This window comes from Oryctolagus cuniculus, chromosome 7 (assembly GCF_964237555.1).
Source record: "Oryctolagus cuniculus chromosome 7, mOryCun1.1, whole genome shotgun sequence".
Classification (NCBI taxonomy): Eukaryota; Metazoa; Chordata; class Mammalia; order Lagomorpha; family Leporidae; genus Oryctolagus; species Oryctolagus cuniculus.
The window spans coordinates 96646056-96666303 of NC_091438.1; the positions used below are offsets into that span (position 1 = coordinate 96646056).

Genomic DNA, 20248 nt, shown 5'->3' on the forward strand with positions numbered 1-20248 from the left:
TGAAAACATCACAGGGTATTACATAAATATGTGTAATTTTGTGTGTTGGTTAAAAATAAAAATTCAGGATATTAATTAAGAAATAGATGCTATTCTGGTGTCTTATATTAAAGTGAAAGACTGGTATAGTTTGTGATACATTTTTAAAAGTTTCTTTGAAAGGTATAAAGATATAGACAGAGAAAAATTTTAGTCCACTGGTTCAAATGCCTGCAACAACTGGCACTGGGCCAGGCAAAAGTCAGGAGCCTGAAACTTAATCTGTGTCTGCCACATGGATGACAGGGACCCAAGCTTGAGTGATCACCTGCTGCCTCCCAGAATGCACATAGGCAGGAAGCTGGAATTGAAAGTGGAACCAGGATTTGAACCCAGGCACTGCAATATGGGATGCAGATGTCCAAGCAGCATATTTACCACTGCACCAAACACCTGACCCTGTGATTCATTTTATCTCTAAATAAATATATGAAATATATGTGTGTATACTGTCTGTGTTTGTATATGAAAGGAAGAGTTGCATTTCCATATACAGCTCATGATAACCACAGTTGTACATATTTACTATGGCTGAATTTGAGTTTCAAATTCTAGTCCATTGAATATGAATGTCAAGAATTATATAAAAATTGAATATGAAGTATAAAATGATTCAGAATTAAGAACTAACAACTTGCTATTTTACCGTTATCAATATCACCTCTAGAATATGCTTGTCTGAAAAATTGATTTCAGACTTACTTAAAAATCTGTGAAAAATATACAATGTTAAGTTTTCCTATATTAATCTTGTAAAACAGGTTTCATGTTTAGTAGTAGCACTTACAGATAAAAAACACATTCTTTACATAATCCATTTATGTTGACTAGAAATTATTAGAATAGGAAAATGCTATTTTTCATGATTGTTTAAATCTCACTACTAGCTGTATATACATTTTTTAAAGATTTTACAGTGTTTTAATTCCCATGAAAAATTCATGCAATCACCATAGATAAAGTCACTACAAAATCTTTACTCCTGTGGGTTTTTGCAGATGCCAATGTTGGCTGTGGAAGTTCCTCTGATCTTCATCCTGTTCTTATGCTCCTTTCACTGTTTTCTTGAGGTCTTTTTCTTCTCATACAGGCCATGTCTTGCAAGTCTATGTTTGGGTTCATTTTTCTTGACATAATCCAAGAAATCATAAGTCATGCTAAATCCCATTGTCTTGCCACATGCAAAATTTCTGAATCCAAATACAAAGATGACATTAGGAGTGGTTTTGTACATTTTGGCTAGTTTTTCCCGAATTTCTGTCTTTGGCACAGTTGCCTCCCCTGGGTGGAGTACACCAATGACCATTTGTTTCCTCTGAAGTAGTTGGTTAGTCATGAACTGTTGCTGTGGATTCGTTCTGAGAGGAGAAGCACGGAGTCACGACACAGACACTGGGAGTCGGGTGAAAGCGGGCTAGAGGCCAGCAGCTCACAGACTCGTTTATTTCAGTTGGTGCAGCAGCTTATATAGCCGAGGTAGCCAATCCAGTCAAGAGGTAGTGTATGCCATAACCAATCACAGCCTGTTGCCAGGAAGGCTCCTTTGCCAGGTGGATTCTGAAGCCATTTCCTAAGTAACTGATGCTTGCTTGCCAGCGCCATCTTGGCACAGCCTTCTCATCCCACCACAGTGAACTTCCTGATAGGAGTAGTTACTATATCATTCATGATGGCAGTTGACCCTCTCCCAGCCAGGGAGGAAATGTTTGTGTATTCATTTTTGAAAATTTCTAGAAGATGTCAACAGGTCATGTTCAGGTGACTTTCATTCATTCATTCAATAGGTATGTTTGGAATTCCTGCTCTTCTTTACTACAGGCAAGCCATGAAAACTATTATTATTTATTATACCATCAATCTATCAATTTTCTCTCAAGAGTCAGCAGACCCATGTTGTGGTGTCATGAGTTGGGCTACCACTTGTGATGCCGGCATCTGTTATGGCCACTTGTTCAAGACCTGGCTGCCCCATTTCCAGCCCAGGTACCTGATAATGCACCTGCTAAAGAAGTGGAGGATGGCCCAAATTCTCAGGCCCCTGAACCCATGTAGGAGACCTAAATGAAGCTCTAGGCTCTTGGCTTCAACCTAAACCAGCCCTGGGTGTTGCAGCCATTCAGTAGTGAGTCAGAGGATAGACGATGTCTTCCCTTTCTAACTTTGCCTTTCAAGGGAATAAATAATTAAAAAAAAGAATCAGTAGAAACTTCCTATATTATGAAAAGATTTACCAATCATCTGCTAGTATAATGCTTGATATTACTTATGCCTAGTGTGTCAGTTTTCCTCTGAAACTGAAGTACTTGCCCAAATAAATAACTAAATAAAAGTTTATGACAAAGAAGCATTGTTTCTGCATGTGTAATTTAAATCATTAATGGTCAAAATTCAACTTTTTAATCAAGATGATTAAGTAGATCTATAATCCTAATAAAGAAGTTTACTTGGACTATCCTAATTGTTTTATATCCATAGCTTATAGTTTAATTCCAATTTATTTCCTTTCCTTACTGCACTCATTTTTAAAAAATTTATTTTGGGAGCTGGCGCTGTGGCGTAGCGGGTAAAGCCACCGCCCACAGTGCAAGCATCCCATATGGGCACTGGTTCAAGTCCTGGCTGCTCTACTTCTGATCTAGCTCTCTGCTATGACCTGGGAAAGCAGTAGAAGATGGCACAAGTCGTTGGGCCCTTGCACCCACATGGGAGACCCAGGAAAAGGTCCTGGCTCCTGGCTTCAGATCAGCTCAGCTCTGGCTGTTGCGGCCCGTTGGGGAGTGAACCAGCAGATGGATAACCTCTCTCTCTCTCTCTCTCTCTCTCTCTCTCTGCTTCTCCTTCTCTCTGTGTGTAATATTACTTTTAAATAATTAAATAAATATTTAAAAATATTTTGAAGGGGAAAAATATTGAGAAAGAGAGAGAGAGAAAGAGAGAGGTCTCCCATCTGCTGGTTTACTCTGCAAATGCATATAACAGCCAGCTCTGGCTGGGAGCCCAACTCAATCAAGATTTCTCACATGGGTTGCAAGAACCCAAGTACTGAGCATCATCTGTTGCCTCCAAGGGCATGCATTAGCAAGGAGCTGTAATTGAGAGTGGAACCAGAATTATCTGGATTGACACCTCGGTCCCAAGTGGCTCTTAACTGTTGTTCCAAAAGCTAGTCCACTGCATTCATTTTAATGGTTGAGATTTACCATCCTTTCTGAAGTTATTTCTATATCTAAGGGGTACCAAATTAAAACCCACATGAATTTCTGTTTTAAAAATTATTTTAATAATATCTGTGACTTAATTTTTAAGATTCACTATGATTTATACATACAAGTCTAAGAGTATAATGATATTCCTTCCCTCCCTTCTTACTTCTACCTTTCTTTTTTTTTTTTTTTTGCTTTAGAGATAACATATTTTAAACTTACATTACAGTAACAAGACTTAATACTTTACAATTGGTACACAATTTAAAAGTCACAAAAGAATACACAAAAATATAAGTCTCCCTCATCTTATCCCATCACACATTTCCTCTTCTGAGACAACTGCTATTTCCAGTTCCTGTGTATTATGAGTCAAAATTATTTTTAATTTTAAGATTGTTTAAGTGCCCTTCATTTAATGGACACTTAAACAATTATAAGTATATAAATTATAAGTATATAAATGTTTTAAAATTGAAGTGATCACATTGCTAAATTAACTTTCAAAACTAAATTTTTTTCTCACATTCTGGAAACACTATCATGATTGTATGAGCACCTTGTTAAAGATTGGTGTGGAGACAATCAGCTTTGTAAGTAAAGGAAAAGTTCTGGGGTTAACACCAAATACATATTATTTTAAGGAAAGTAAAAGGTGTTCCATTATTCAGATTCACTCAATATACCTAAAGGGGATGATCTACAAAAAAAAAGAGAGAGAGAGAGAGAGAGAGAGAGAGAGAGGGAGACGTGATGTTAAATAACCAAGACTTGATTAATAAAATTTTAAAGGCCAGCACTGTTTTCCTTCTATTTTTGATTCAAATAAGAGCTAAGTGTGTATATCTTGTAAAGCCAGTGAGATTATTATGCTCATTATTCATAGATGAAGGAGTGATCTGTCAGATGTTATGATAAGGTAATTTGGGATGCATTTTGTCTATTTAGCTCCCACTTATAGTTGTCTAAGCAACAAGAAAGAGTAATAAAAAAACAAACTCTTAGCCCTTCATGCACCTTTAGTAATTACTTTTGTTGAAAGGCTATAAACATGTAATCTGAGTTTTTTTAAAATTTTGTTCATTTATTTGAAAAGCAGAGTTACAGAGAGAGAGAAACAGAGAGAGTGAGATCATCCATCTGCTGGCTCACTCCCCAAATGGCCAGGAGCCTTACTTCTAAGGGTACAACTCCACAATAGCTAAGACATGGAATCAACCTAAATGCCTGTCAATGGAAGACTGGATAAAGAAATTATGGGGGTGCCAGCACTGTGGTGTAGCAGATAAAGCTGCTGCCTGCAGTGCCAGGCATCCCATATGAGTACCAGTTCGAGAGCTGGCTGCTTTACTTCCAATCCAGCTCAGTGCTGTGACCTGGGAAAGCAGTATAAGATGGCCCAAGTCCTTGGGCCCCTACACCTGCATGGGAGACCTGGAGAAAGCTCCTGGCTCCTGGCTTTGGATGGGCTCAGCTCCGGCCATTGCATCCAGTTGGGGAGTGAACCAGTGGATGGAAGACCTCTCTCTGCCTCTCCTTCTCTCTCTGTGTAATTCTGACTTTCTTATTTTTTTCAATGTCTTTTTTTTTATTTAGCAAATATAAATTTCCAAAGTACAGTTAATGGGTTACAATGGCTTCCCCCCCAGCCATAATTTCCCTCCCACTCACACCCCTCCCATCTCCCACTCCCTCTCCCATTCCATTCACATCAAGATTCATTTTCAATTCTCTTTATATATAGAGGATCCATTTACTATATATTAAGTAAAGATTTCATCAGTTTGCACCCACACAGAAACACAAAGTGTAAAATACTGTTTGAGTACTAATTATAGCATTAATTCACATTGGACAATACACTAAGGACAGATCCCACATGAGAAGTAAGTACACAGTGACTCCTGTTGTTGACTTAACAATTTGACACTCTTCTTTGTAGTGTCAATCATCTTCCTAGGCTCTAGTCATGAGTTGCCAAGGCTATGGAAGCCTTTTGAGTTCGCTGACTTCGATCTTATTCCGACAGGGTCATAGTCAAAGTGGAAGTTCTCTCCTCCCTTCAGAGAAAGGTACCTCCTTTGATGGCCCCGTTCTTTCCACTGGGATCTCACTCGCAGAGATCTTCCATTTAGGTTTTTTTTTTTTTTTTTTTCCAGGTGTCTTGGCTTTCCATGCCTAAAATGCTCTCATGGGCTCTTCAGCCAGATCCAAATGCCTTAAGGGCTGATTCTGAGGCCAGAGTGCTATTTAGGACATCTGCCATTCTATGAGTCTGCTGTGTATCCCACTTCCCATGATGGATCGTTCTATCCCTTTTTGATTCTATCAGCTAGTATTAGCAGACACTAGTCTTGTTTGTGTGATCCCTTTGACTCTTAGACCTATCAGTGTGATCAATTGTGAACTGAAATTGATCACTTGGACTAGTGAGATGGCATTGGTACATGCCACCTTGATGAGATTGTATTGGGATCCCCAGGTATGATTCTAACTCCACCATTTGGGGAGTTAGTCCGATTGAGCATGTCCCAAATTGTACATCTCCTCCCTCTCTTATTCTCACTCTTATATTTAACAGGGATCACTTTTCAGTTAAATTTAAACACCTAAGAATAATTGTGTGTTAATCACAGAGTTCAACCAATAGGACTAGAACAAAACAAAGAGAAAATACTAACATGGATAAAGTATTACATTGTACATCAACAGTCAGGACAAGAGCTGATCAAGTCACTGTTTCTCATAGTGTCCATTTCACTTCAATAGGTTTCCCCTTTGGTGCTCAGTTAGTTGTCGCCAATCAGGGAGAACATATGATATTTGTCCCTTTGGGACTGGCTTAATTCACTCAGCATAATGTTTTCCAGATTCCTCCATCTTGTTGCAAATGACTGGATGTCGTTGTTTTTGACTGCTGTAGAGTATTCTATAGAGTACATGTCCCATAATTTCTTTATCCAGTCTATTGTTGATGGGCATTTGGGTTGGTTTCAGGTCTTAGCTCTTGTGAATTGAGCTGCAATAAATATTAATGTGCAGACAGCTTTTTTGCTTGCCAAGTTCATTTCCTTTGGGTAAATTCCAAGGAGTGGGATGGCTGGGTTTTATGGTAGGGTTATATTCAGATTTCTGAGCAATCTCCAGACTGACTTCCATAGTGGCTTAACCAGTTTGCATTCCCACCAACAGTGGGTTAGTGTCCCTTTTTCCGCACATCCTCTCCAGCATCTGTTGTTGGTAGATTTCTGCATGTGAGCCATTCTAACCTGGGTGAGGTGAAACCTCATTGTGGTTTTGATTTGCATTTCCCTGATTGCTAGTGATCTTGAACATTTTTTCATGTGCCTGTTGGCCATTTGGATTTCCTCTTTTGAAAAATGTCTGTTGAGGTCCTTGGCCCATCTCTTAAGTGGGTTGTTTGTTTTGATGTTGTGGAGTTTCTTGATTTCTTTGTAGATTCTGGTTATCAACCCTTTATCTGTTGCATAGTTTGCAAATATTTTTCCCATTCTGTCAGTTGCCTCTTCACTTTCCTGACTATTTCTTTTAAGTACAGAAACTTCTCAATTTGATGCAATCCCAAATGTTAATTTTGGCTTTGACTGCCTGTGCTTCTGGGGTATTTCCCAAGAAGTCTTTGCCAGTACCTATATCTTGCAGAGTTTCTCCAATGCTCTCTAATAATTTGATGGTGTCGGGTCATAGATTTAAGTCTTTAATCCATGTTGAGTGAATTTTTGTGCAAGGTGAAAGGTAGGGGTCTTGCTTCATGATTCTGCATGTGGAGATCCAATTTTCCCAGCACCATTTATTGAATAGACTGTCCTTACTCCAGAGATTGGTTTTGGATCCTTGATCAAATATAAGTTGGCTGTAGAAGTTTGGATTGATTTCTGGTGTTTCTATTCTGTTCCATTGGTCTATCCATCTGTCTCTATACCAGTACCATGCTGTTTTGATAACAACTGCCCTGTAGTATGTCCTGAAATCTGCTATTGTGATGCCTCTGGCTTTGTTTTTGTTGTACAACATTGCTTTAGCTATTCAGGGTCTCCTGTGTCTCCATATGAATTTCAGCATCATTTTTTCTAGATCTGAGAAGAATGTCTTCGGTATTTTGATTGGTATTGCATTGAATGTATAAATTGCTTTTGGGAGAATGGACATTTTGATGAGATTTATTCTTGCAATCCATGAGCATGGAAGATTTTTCCATTTTTTGGTATCCTCTTCTATTTCTTTCTTTAAGGTTTTGTAATTTACATCGTAGAGATCTTGAACGTCCTTGGTTAAGTTTATTCCAAGGTATTTGATTGTTTTTGTAGCTATTGTGAATCGGATTGATCTTAGAAGTTCTTCCTCAGCCATGGCATTGCCTTTGTATACAAAGGCTGTTGATTTTTGTGCATTGATTTTATACCCTGCTACTTTGCCAAACTCTTCTATGAGTTCCAATAGTCTCTTAGTAGAGTTCTTTGGATCCCCTAAATAAAGAATCATATCATCTGCAAAGAGGGATAGTTTGACTTCTTCCTTCCCAATTCGTATCCCTTTAATTTCTTTTTCTTGCCTAATAGCTCTGGCTAGAACTTCCAGAACTATATTGAATAGCAGTGGTGAGAGTGGGCATCCCCGTCTGGTACCAGATCTCAGTGGAAATGCTTCCAGCTTTTCTCCATTCAGTAGGATGTTGGCCATGGGTTTTTCATAAATTGCTTTGATTGTATTGAGGAATGTTCCTTCCAAACCCAGTTTGCTTAGAGTTTTCATCATGAAAGGGTGTTGTGTTTTATCAAATGCTTTCTCGGCATCTATTGAGATAATCATATGGTTTTTCTTCTGCAGTCTGTTAATGTGGTGTATCACATTGATTGTTTTGCGCACATTGAACCATCCCTGCATGCCAGGGATAAATCCCACTTGGTCTGGGTGGATGATCTTTCTGATGTGTTGTTGCATTCTATTGGCCAAAATTTTATTGAGGATTTTTGCATCCATGTTCATCAGGGATATTGGTCTGTAATTCTCTTTCAATGCTGCATCTTTTTCCGGCTTAGGAATTAAGGTGATGCTGGCTTCATAGAAAGAATTTGGGAGGATTCCCTCTTTTTCGATTGTTCTGAATAGTTTGAGAAGAATTTGAGAGGAGCTAGCTAAAGCAGGAGCCATGCTCAAATAGTGTATAGTATAATAAACTTGAAAGACATTATCAGTATCATCCTTTACTTTTTCTTAGAGTATAAAATTATTTGACATATTTTATATTTCAGCATGAGTTTAAAATTCATCCAAAAATAATCCTTCCAAGCTAACACTTCTTTCTCAATTATTGGATGTCAGACTTACCTTCTAAGTTAAATGTAAACTTAGTCATTTTTAAATTTTATTAGAAATTTGAAAAACTTGGATTATTATCAAACACCTGGAAACAGGTTCATGAAATTAAAAGTTCATCTGTGCCTCCTATTAAATTTTTGAGTCTGAAATTCTTCAAGATACTCTTCAACCTATTGTATTTATTTATTTTTTAATTGCTTTTCTTTTTTGAATTTTATTTAAATTGTACAAGTTTCGTGTTTTTCATATGTTCAGATTTAGGAACATAGTGGTACTTCTCTCCCCACCCCCTTTCCCACCCAAGCTCCAACCCTTCTTCCTCCTGCCTATTATGTTTCCACTCTTAATTTTTACAAAGATCTGTTGTATTTAGATAGGTCAATGTAACTCACCCACTACCAAAATCTCAACTCACACACATAATTGAAAGGCAGAGTGTCTGGGCGGCTGAAGAGAAGCTGGAAGCAAGGGAAAGGGATCAAATAAACCCTTTCAAACACAAGCCATTAGGGAATTTTTCTTACAAAATCACCAGATTCTTCATTAATAGTAACAGCAGAGAAAGAGAGGTAAGACTTGTTTTAGCTGATTTGGTTTTAATTATACCCCTTAGATAGCCCAATATTTTGAGTCAGCTGAGTCATTAGTACTGTGTCAGATCTGTCCAGTTCAAGTGACATTCTGGAACTCATCAAAGGTAAATTGAAATTACCTCAGTTAAACTTGGAAGATGCCACAAAGTGCAGGATGCTCTGGTAAGCCCCCTGAGCACTCACTGTGTCCTTGAACAGCTGTTTGTGGTAATGTGAGAGGTCAAATAGACTTTGTGGCATTCTTCAGGAGCTGACAGAACCTCAGCTGAGCATTGCTTCTAGACTTTGGGTGGGTTGTAAATGCAGCTGTGTGAATGCAGACAGATGTAGCCAGGTGACACCAAGAGCCTTCCAACCAGAAGCGAGGGTCTGATAGGAGTTGTGGGCAGTGTACGGTCCCGGAACTTACTCATTAGGCACGAATAGAGGATCTGTCAGAGAATAATGGCTTTTAGGACTTTGATTCTCATTCTGATACTTGATATTAATGACCCTTCAGGATGGTTGATATCAGAATTTCATCTGCCACAAAAAAAAAAAAAAAAAAGAAAAAAGAAAAACAGTGAATGAGTCAGTTTCAGGATGAGGATAGAAAAGCTCTCCCTAAGAAGGAAGGAAAGTGACAGTTTGGGGAGTATAACAACTAGTGTGGAACTGAGATAGCACTTACCACCAAACTGTGTTCCTACCTCTGAATTCTATCAGATGGATTTTTGTTTGGGTCTGGGCTTTGTTTTTTAGTGATTTGTTTTTACTGGAGTTAGCAATGTCCAGGGGACATGCTCAAGCTTCACTAAACAAATTGAATCTCTGGTCAACATATTCATTATATTGAGCCAAAAAAAAAAAAATCCAAAATTTGAAACACAGCACTTTGCTTTTGATTTTCACCAGAGCCTGCATGTAATGCATAGACTTATTAGAGGTGTGTCTCCCTAATCATTCTGTGTCTATAGCATGCAAAGCTCTGTGCTAAATACTGCTGTAGGAGACTTTGATCAGCAAACTTTTTCTATAAAGGCCACGTAGTAACTATTTTAGGCCTAGCTCCAAGAGTGGCCAATGGAGAGTGTACTGTGATCCATGAATAAGTAAGCCTAGGTGGTTAAAGTACACTGAGAAGGAATATAAAGCTATAAAAATATTCTGGAGCTTGAACCAGGATTGAATTCATAGGTTCTTAAACATGAAGCCAAGACATTTGGAAATTATTAAATAAATGCTGGAGAGGCACTGCAGTTTTTAAACAATGAAGTGACATCATCACCTGTCAGTGATATCAGTGATGTGCAAGATGACTTGGATCAGGCAGCTTGACTGCATGCAGGAGCCCAATTAAGAGACCATGGCAATAGTCTGGAGAGAAGATAAGAGAACCTGGTCCAGGTCCAGGCAGCAAGAGCAGAAGGGAAGGGATAGATGAAAGACATATCACAGAGAAGGAGTCCAGGAAAGAGAACTTGTCAATTGAATATAAAAGGTAAGCTAAGAAAAAGGGAAAGTCAAAGGGAACTCCAACATTTTAAGTCTGGGTGATTGTAGGCACACTGTTTTTGTGAGTTAGAGGTAGGAAAGGGGAACCTGCCAGAGCATTTGTAGTTGGAATCCTCTCCTTACTGTATTTGGAAAACAGATGTAAGCTAGCAATAGTACTTTTGTAGTCTCACTTTTGAAAGTACTTTTATGCTAGGGCAGTTCAGTGTGAATAGTTTTGGGTAGCCTTCTGATAAATATCGGTGGGAGCAGCTTGTTTTGATTTGCAGACAGGATGAGGGAGAGAATTTGGCATATTTCTCTATAACTATTCTTTTTGTATTCTTTCTGGGACCTGGTGGTATACAACCCATTTTTAGATTAGGACAGTTGTTCTCAGTGCTTGTGATGAAAATAAAATTGAATTTGCTTGAGGAAAAGGCATAGCTCAGACAGTCCTGTAGTTGTAATGATTCAGAATGATTTTTCAGTCACAGCTTGTATTACCTATTTTGATAGTTGTCTTGAGAGCTTTATAAATTATGCAAATTAAATCCTTGGTCTTTAAAAATAACTCATTTCCTACAGAATATCTGGGATTATGAAAAATGCCCTGCATTCAAGAGTAAGGAGCAATGATAAGATGCTATAACTTCTGAAAATTTAAATTGAGCTAACGCTATGTTTCTTGACTTAGAAAATGGTGTGTAGGCCATGTTTTGTGTTTTGCTGAAATTCAAGTTTCCAGTAATTGTTTTTGTTTTGTTTTTGTTGAGAGAGGGACTATGTCTAAGACAGGGGTGGGGAAGCTTTTTTCTGCCAAAGGCTACTTGAATATTTATAACATTCGTGGGCCATACAAAGTTATCAGCTCAAAAATTACCCTGCTATAAGTTTATGGAATTTTGAATCCCACCTGCTGTTCCCTTAGCAGGGTCGCAAACGATTTCACAGACCAACAGGCTAGACGTTCCCCACCCCTGTTCTATGGAAAGGAAAAGAAACAGTTAAATGAGTAAACAGAAGATAATTATAACTACCTGAAAAGTACACACACACACACACGCACACATACACACCTGTTTTGAAAAGAAAATTCCTAAAACAATAAAGGGAATCTAACTAATATAGGAATAAATTTATAAATACTAATGTTCCTACTATTTGAGATTCTTGAATTCCTCATTCATAATTTTTGGTTTGTTCAACATCTTTCTGTGTTTAAATAAAATAAAATGAACTGGTTTGGCCAAGGAATATGATCTTCTATTACTCCTAAACAATGTATCAGAAAAACAAAGCAGACTTGAATATATTGTCCTCCCTGGCCACAGAATAGAATCCCCGAACACCTACAGGTGTGAATTATTGAGAAGTGCTACCTCACAGTGGAGAAAAACCGCTACTGGAATGGCTGTGTGAGCATGGAGTAGTCCCTGGTGCTTTAGTGTGTCCTTGGCACCAAAAAAAGATAGAGAAATCATGGTGTAAAACCCTGTATGGAACCAAAATTCAAACTGATTCCCATTCATCAGTGCCAGTAGTTAAGGGATGTGGATTTTACTTTTTATGAAATTTCCATTTGGATTCTGCTTCTTTCTTTATGTCCTATCCTTCTGATTGTTAAATTGCTTTCATTCACCTTTCCAGTATGCCTGCTGACTATATGACATTATAAATATATAACATTGGCCATTATAAGTATGAATTATATAGCATGTATTACACATAATATAAATACATAGCTGGAAATATATAACATCACAGAAATCTATGCCAGGATGATGACGAAGTGGCTGTGCATTCTGATCGCATCTCCCTCCCTCTCTCTCTCCTCTCTTGGTAGTTATGATCATACATAAGGACTTTGACAATTGCAAGATTGCTAATTAAAGCCGCCCGTGTTCTAGTTTGCGCTCCTTTAGTTTCTCACCTGCAGGCATTTGCTATTAGGCGTGAGGCTATTGAACAACCACTCCTACAAGATGAGAAACTGATGGGTCAGAGTACACTTGACACAGGTGCTTGCCTCACATCCAAGCAGGTGTTAGCTTTCAATGGTTGTTCACTGAAGAAACCAGACTGCATTTTTCCTTCTCTTTTTATTATTATTCTCATATTCTTAAATCAAAGTAAAATCTAAAGTTCCTGGGTTGAAATTGGGTTTAAACAAAAAATTATTTGTTTCTAGATTGGCCTTGATTAACTTTCTCTTTGAAATATCCATTTTCTATTGTGGATGAAGGGTTATGGTAATGTTATGTGGTTATTTTTACATATCACTATTTTGAACACTTACAAAAATTGTAATCATGCTAATGTAACTATTAAATGAAAAAGGGAAGACATTTAGAGTTAGATGTTTGCCTGCCACTGTCAGTATCTCTCTCAAGCTGCTTCAAAAGTCAGCTCACCTAACTATCCCTAAAGCCTAAAGATATTCTTGGGATACTCACAGAATTATTGATATGCATGAAAGTAATAAAAATATAACAAAGCTTTACCAGTACAAGGTATTATAATTTCTGTTATGGCATAATTATTACTCATTACTACTGCAGTGCTACTACCACCCTAGAAAAAAGTGGAACTTCAATATGCCTATGCTAAAAGATTATGTATGCCCTCAAGATCAAGAACATTTGGCTATGAAAATTCTAATGTGCAACTTTTTAATCTTGTCATCTTGTCAAAATGGTTGATTTTTTAATTAATTTATTTATTTACTTGAGAGGCAGAGCTACAGAGAGAGAAAGGGAGAGACAGAGAGAGAGGTCTTCCATCTGCTGGTTCACTCCCTAGATGATTGGAACAACCAAGGCTGGGACTTTCTGAAGCCAAGAGCCAGGAGCTTCCTCCCAGTCTCCCACATGGGTGCCGGTTCCCAAGCACTTGGGCCATCTTCTACTGCCTTCTCAGGCAGAGAGATGATCGGAAGTGGAGCAGCCAGGATTCAAACCAGTGCCCATAGGGGAAGACAACGCCAAAGGCAGATGCTTAACTTACTACACTGCAGTGCAGGCCCCTGATTTTTTTTTTCACTAGAAGTTTTTTCATCATTTCAAATAAATAATGACAATATTGTTGCTCACTTTCAAAACATAACTTTGACCTTTCAAATCACTTGTATGCTAAACAAGATAAAATATTGGGAAAAGAAATATTTCAGTGGAAAACCTTGAATATCTCTGATAGATCCTGGTTTGGCTTACGACCTTTATCCAGTCACTGAGGCTCTCTCAGCCAAATTTGCTCGAAACTGAATTTGACATCTAGCTTACAGAAGAGCTGAGGGAAGATTCCCATTTCCAGGCCTTTTACTTCATTAATGCTCTGTATACATTGTTAGAATAGTTGTAACTCTCAAGGTGGCATGTACCAATGCTATCTCACTAGTCAAAGTAATCAGTTTCAGTTCATAATTGATCATAATGATAGGATTAGGAGTCAAAGAAATCACATAAACAAGACTAGTGTCTGCTAATACTATCTGATAGAATTAAAAAAGAGAGAACAATACAACATGGGAAGCAGGATCTCTGTGAGTGAGATCCCAGTGGAAAGAACAGGCCATCAAAGGAGGTACCTTTCTCTGAAGGGAGGAGAGAACTTCCACTTTGACTATGACCTTGTCTAAATAAGATCGGAGTTGGTGAACTCAAAAGGCTTCCATAGCCTTGACAACTCATGACAAGAGCCTAGGGAGATTACTGACACCATAAACAAGATTGTTCATTGTTAAATCAACAACAGGAGTCACTGTACACTTACTCTTCATGTAGGATCTCTGTCCTTAATGTGTTGTACTATGTGAATTAACGGTATAACTAGTACTCAAACAGTATTTTACACTTTTTGTTTCTGTGTGGGTGCAAACTGTTGAAATCTTTACTTAGTATATACTAAATTGATCTTCTGTATATAAAGATAATTGAAAATGAACCTTGATGTGAATGGGATGGGAGCAGGAGCGGGAGATGGGATGGTTGCGGGCAGGAGGGAGGTTATGGGGGGAAAAAGCCACTGTAATCCAAAAGCTATACTTTGGAAATTTATATTTATTAAATAAAGGTTAAAAAAAGAATAGTTGTGGCCGGCGCCGTGGCTCACTAGGCTAATCCTCCGCCTTGTGGCGCTGGCACACCGGGTTCTCGTCCCGGTCGGGGCGCCGGATTCTGTCCCGATTGCCCCTCTTCCAGGCCAGCCCTCTGCTGTGGCCCGGGAGTGCAGTGGAGGATGGCCCAGGTGCTTGGGCCCTGCACCCCATGGGAGACCAGGAAAAGCACCTGGCTCCTGGCTCCTGGCTCCTGCCATCGGATCAGCGCGGTGCGCTGGCCGCAGCGCGCCGGCCGCGGCGGCCATTGGAGGGTGAACCAACGGCAAAAAGGAAGACCTTCCTCTCTGTCTCTCTCTCTCACTGTCCAACTCTGCCTGTCAAAAAAAAAAAAAAAAAAAAAAAAAAAAAGAATAGTTGTAACTCTACTCTCCATAGAAAGTGAATATAGGCAGTCAATCCTCATTTGATAGTTCTGTACCATTAAAATGTACATGTAGAAAAGGAATGAAGAAGAAAGAGGAATGTTAAATGGCTATTTATTCTATACCATGTATTGCGAAGTGGAAAATCACAAAACCAAATAGTTTAAAACCTTTTCAAATAAAAAACAATTATTTTGATGTTGGCATACTTTAATCACTTAAAGTATTTTTCAAATAAAAAACCCAATAGTGAATAAACCTAAGAATTCTGAGAGACCTTTCTTAATCATGGTGTAACAACTGACACTTTCATTGTGCTGGTTTTTGCAGATACACATCTGCTCCACCTTTCTGAAGTATTGGCTATGAGTGGCTTATCATTATGATGTTCTTCTCCCTTCCTAGATTTTGTGCAGTAAGCAAGAAGTCATTTTGGGTCCCTTTTAATTCTTTATTTCTTTTTGCCCTTAGGAATTGTACAGATGTTCTGTGCTGCCTGGTCTTCCTACTGTTTATTTTTGGCTACATTCTTTTAGGACTTGTGGGTAAGTAAATACAGGTATAGAAGATACTTAAATTTGCCAATGGAATAGTAAGTCATTGTCATATTTTAAACATCAAGTGTTTTCTTTCAAATGCCTACTTATTGATTTCTGTCTTTCCTGGAGGGAATATGCTTCGTTAGGACTCATTGAGTAGCAGACAGGATAAGCAATAAACCCAAAGAACTTTAGTCAAATGCAAGCTCAAATTACTTAGTAAAAATTGTAAAGAAGGAAGGAAAGAGCTTATGGTTTCATTTTAACTATTTTTACTTTTAAAATTCCATTAGGAAACTAATAATATTCATGTTACTACTTACTAATAAGAACTAAGTCCTAGATCATTTAAGGTAATATATAAACTTCATTTTTAAAATAAAATTAAAAAGGAGGATCAATTATTAAGAATTTCACTATATAATTCATTAATATACATGAAGTCCTAATCTCTTTCCCACCAGAAATATCGCATGTTAGGTTAAAGATATTTCCATGAAAATGAAAACAAAGAGGACAAATATGAAATTTTTTAATTTGCATTTTTAAGAAACAGAGGAACCAGTGTGACCATTTTCTGTAAAATGATTTCATAATTGCATGTGAATATATCATACATTTTTCTTCAGGGACTTATTCCTGTTTTAGATGTTGACTTAGAGAACTTTAATATGTTACTGTTAGGGTGAGGACTTACAGTCAAATATTAGTTTCTAGCACAATAGTTAATGGCATGAAGTTAATGTTTAAAGAATGCATTAGCAGAAATAAAGCCATACCCTCGCTAGGGAACAATGAAAAAGTATTTTCCCTGTTCTTCAGTTTTAGCTTCCTATAAGAGAAATACTTGGAAAACAGCTATTGCAAGTTATTTCCAAAAGATAAATATCAATATTACTACACAAAAAACTACACAAAATTGGAGAATTTTAAAAATTAAGACATGAAAGTAGAAAGGAAGAGAATAAAAAAGCATAAACTAATCCTTCGCCTTGCGGCGCCTGCACACCGGGTTCTAGTCCAGGTCGGGGTGCCAGATTCTGTCCCGGTTGCCCCTCTTCCAGGCCAGCTCTCTGCTGTGGCCCGGGAGTGCAGTGGAGGATGGCCCAAGTACTTGGGCCCTGCACCCCATGGGAGACCAGGAGAAGCACCTGGCTCCTGCCATCGGATCAGCACGGTGCGCCGGCCGCAGCGCGCCGGCCGCGGAGGCCATTGGAGGGTGAACCAACGGCAAAGGAAGACCTTCCTCTCTGTCTCTCTCTCTCTCACTGCCCACTCTGCCTGTCAAAAAATTAAAAAAAAAAAAGCATAAACCATGAACTAAATAATACATTCTTCTGAGGCTTTCAGAAAATTCTTTTGTTATTTATTAAAGTATCTTGACTTCAAACATTAATGTAGTTGTGGCATAATATATAATCTGTAGAGTGAATATTATAATAAAATGAATTTTCTCATACAGAAATATTTTAGCTTCTCTAAATTTTTTGATATGTATTTCTTGCCTGTGTAATATTTTGTGTTTATTTTTGTCATAAAATTAAAATTTATTGCAGAAGAGAGAGAGAAGATTTGGAAAAATCTGCAGTTTTCTTATATTGTTTTGTGGGCTTGGACTGGTTATTTAGCTTCAGTTTTCACAGTTCAGAAGTATGGCAGCATTACCTAGTTTTCAGGGCTCTTGTGAAGAGAAATGAAATAATTCCCAGCAACACTGATAATGTTACATAATAGTACTGGGCAGTGATTTATTTGCTACCTTTGTATTAGTATCCTAGTTGTTCTGAATTTTAATAAATTTTAAATTTATTAAAAATTCTAATTTATTTTAATTTAATTAAAATTTAAAATTTTAATAAATTTTAATATATTCCTTTGAAATATAATTTGGTATGTTGTTTTTATGGAAAACCATAAACTTGGTTGTTAAAGTTTGAATGCACATGGAAACTTCACTAAACTCTCATCCTATGACCAGAATCTTTGCATTAGGAGACCTTATTGCATAATGAAAGAAGTCTCTCCTCCATATCTCAAAGCCATTTTGATGTAACAGAGAGAGAAACAACTTTTGTCCTTAGCCAGAGGGAGAAGAGCCACAGCCACTGTCCTGTAGACCTGATAGGGTTGTACGCCATGATCTGCCTGGAGCAAGATGAGAAATTTGCCTTCCTGTTTTATATCTCCACATTCAGTTTGTCAATGTCTTAACTCATAAAAAGACAGGAAAATGAAAAACTATGCTCTTTGTTTTATGTATAATTGTTTTATTCATAGTTTGTAACATTCTGGGATACCAAAAGTAATTCTAAGGATGGCTGAATTTAACATAAAATTTTTAAACTCATCATAAAATATCCACTGATCCATCTCACTTAATAGCAATATTCAATGTTAAAAGGGATACGAAAACAAACATGTACACAATTGGACAGTTTTCATAAAGGTCTATTTCATTATTGGTGGGTAGTGCATTTAACAGTTAAAATTCAATTACATATTGTATAGGTGACTGCATGACTGCAGTGTTGGTAACTAGAGAGAGAAGCAATTCAACTAGAAACCAGCTAACAAGCAACTGTCTAAATATTTAAAATACAGCTCTTGTTTAGATCATCCTTTGTTTTGATCTTGACTTTTTTAAAGATTTATTTATATATTTATTTGTTTGAAAGGCAGAGTTTCAGAGAGGCAGAGGCAGAGAGAGAGAGAGAGAGAGAGTGAGAAAGAGAGAGAGAGGATTTCCATCTCTCCCCAAATGGCCGCAATGGCCAGAGCTGTGCAGATCTAAAGCTAGGAGCCAGGAACTTCTTCCTGGCCACCCATGCAGGTGCAAGGGCCCAAGGACTTGAGCCATCTTCTCCTGCTTTCCCAGGCCATAACAGGGAGCAGGATTGGAAGTAGAGCAGCCAGACTTGAACGGGTACCCATATGGGATGCCGGCACCACAGGCAGCATTTTTACCCGCTATGCCACAGTGCTGGCCCCTCAAATTAACATTTATGATATTGGCCCTCTTTTGTCCCACATCAATGATGGTTGCTATTTAATTATTTTAATAGCTAAAAAAGAATATTTATTACACAGTTTATTCTTTGATAGCTCTGTGCCAACATTATGTGTACAACAATAGCACAATTTTAATATTCAATGAATTTTTATTTCATTTTCTTTTTAAATAGATTTTCAGTTTAGCAAATTAGTTCATTGTTATACTTATGGAGGAAAGCACTTGAAGTTGGAGTCCAAAGCTTATTTGGATTTGTTTTTTAATCTTTCCAGGGATAATTATTGCTATTAACTTAGAATATAGGGAAGTTAATGCAAGCAAATCCAGAACACTGTGCCATGAGAAGTCCAAGGCAAATGAGATTGCGCATGCACAGGTCGGGATCAACAGGTTGAGCTGGGCTCTCAGGGAATACTAGTGTCCTCAGTCAACCCAGCTGAGATTTCAGATGACTGAAGGTCCAGTCAATAACTGACTGTGTAAGATGCCACAAGAAAGAGCTGAGCCTTTTCCCAAATTCTTGACTCCCCAAATCATGAACAAAGGAAAATCACTGTCATAAGTCAATGAGTTTGGAGGTGCAATGATAGGTAAGCAGTACAAAATTTGGTTCCTGGAATTGGGATGCTGGATTAACAATGCTGGGAGAAGTCTGTGTTCAGATGTTCAGTGAACTTTGAAGGACCATGAGGAAAATGTGATATTCAGAGAGCAAGTGTATTTGCATTTGGAGGGAATTTTTTAAAACTGTAGCCAGAGGGTGAACTGTGGTAGTCTTAACGCATGGCTGCAAATTCTTTCCCATTGCTTTTACTGAGAAGTGGGGTCTATATACTTTCTAGATAGGATTGGAAGATTCCCTCATAGAGAAATCAGCCAAGCCAAAGCAGACCAATAAGGAGCCTCTCTGAGCAGCATTTACGGATCAGGACAAGGCCTAAAGAAATGTTGGCATGGTTGGACCTGAGACAGTAGATCTGAAAGCAACAAGTAGAAAAAAAGGAGGAACCTTACACAATTCAGTCTTGAATTCTTTATAAGATAGAGAATAAGTAGTACAGATAATAATAATAAACTGTGTTTAAACTTGACCTCATAATCTCAGGTATTAAAGTGTGTTTATTGTCTTAAGACAATAATACAGTTGCATGGTGGGTTCTCGATTTATTGCTTAAGGAAGTCCAGCATAGCATTTCCTTCCTTGACATGAACTGTCTCAAAGCACCAAGGAGGGAGCAGTCCTGTTTCAGTTTCTAGGTGGAGAGAGAGAGAGAGATGAGAGATTTTTTTTTTTTTTCTAGAGAGAGGTCTCCTGGCAGAGTGGCCAGGAGGTGGGCTCCAAGAGAGGCAAAACCCAAAGGAGTTGCTGGTAGTGGGGTTCTTAAGCACAATTTTGGGGAAGAAAAAAACTTGACAATCAGCTTGACATTCAGATACAAGCAAGGACAAAACCCGTGAAAAGACCTGATCTATAATCTTATTTGCTGAGGGATGGGATAGGCAACTTGTTTTTATTATAAACTGTGAGCTCAGAAGGATGGAATCAGCACCCCCTTGCTATTCTCATGATAA

The 20248-nt window shown here is 38.0% G+C and overlaps 1 protein-coding gene and 1 pseudogene across 19 annotated transcripts in view; one reads left to right on the forward strand and one right to left on the reverse strand.

The window, feature by feature from the left end:
* The window catches only part of SLC44A5 (solute carrier family 44 member 5), a 437768-nt gene that overhangs the window by 329286 nt on the left and 88234 nt on the right, over positions 1-20248 (forward strand). For all 19 annotated transcript variants that reach the window (XM_070078256.1, XM_070078247.1, XM_051857584.2 and 16 more), the window contains one exon: positions 15599-15672. In XM_070078256.1, the coding sequence (XP_069934357.1) occupies positions 15599-15672 (74 nt within the window). The remainder of the gene's footprint in view (positions 1-15598; positions 15673-20248) is intronic.
* Positions 1016-1375, reverse strand: LOC138850414 (small ribosomal subunit protein eS24-like; annotated as a pseudogene).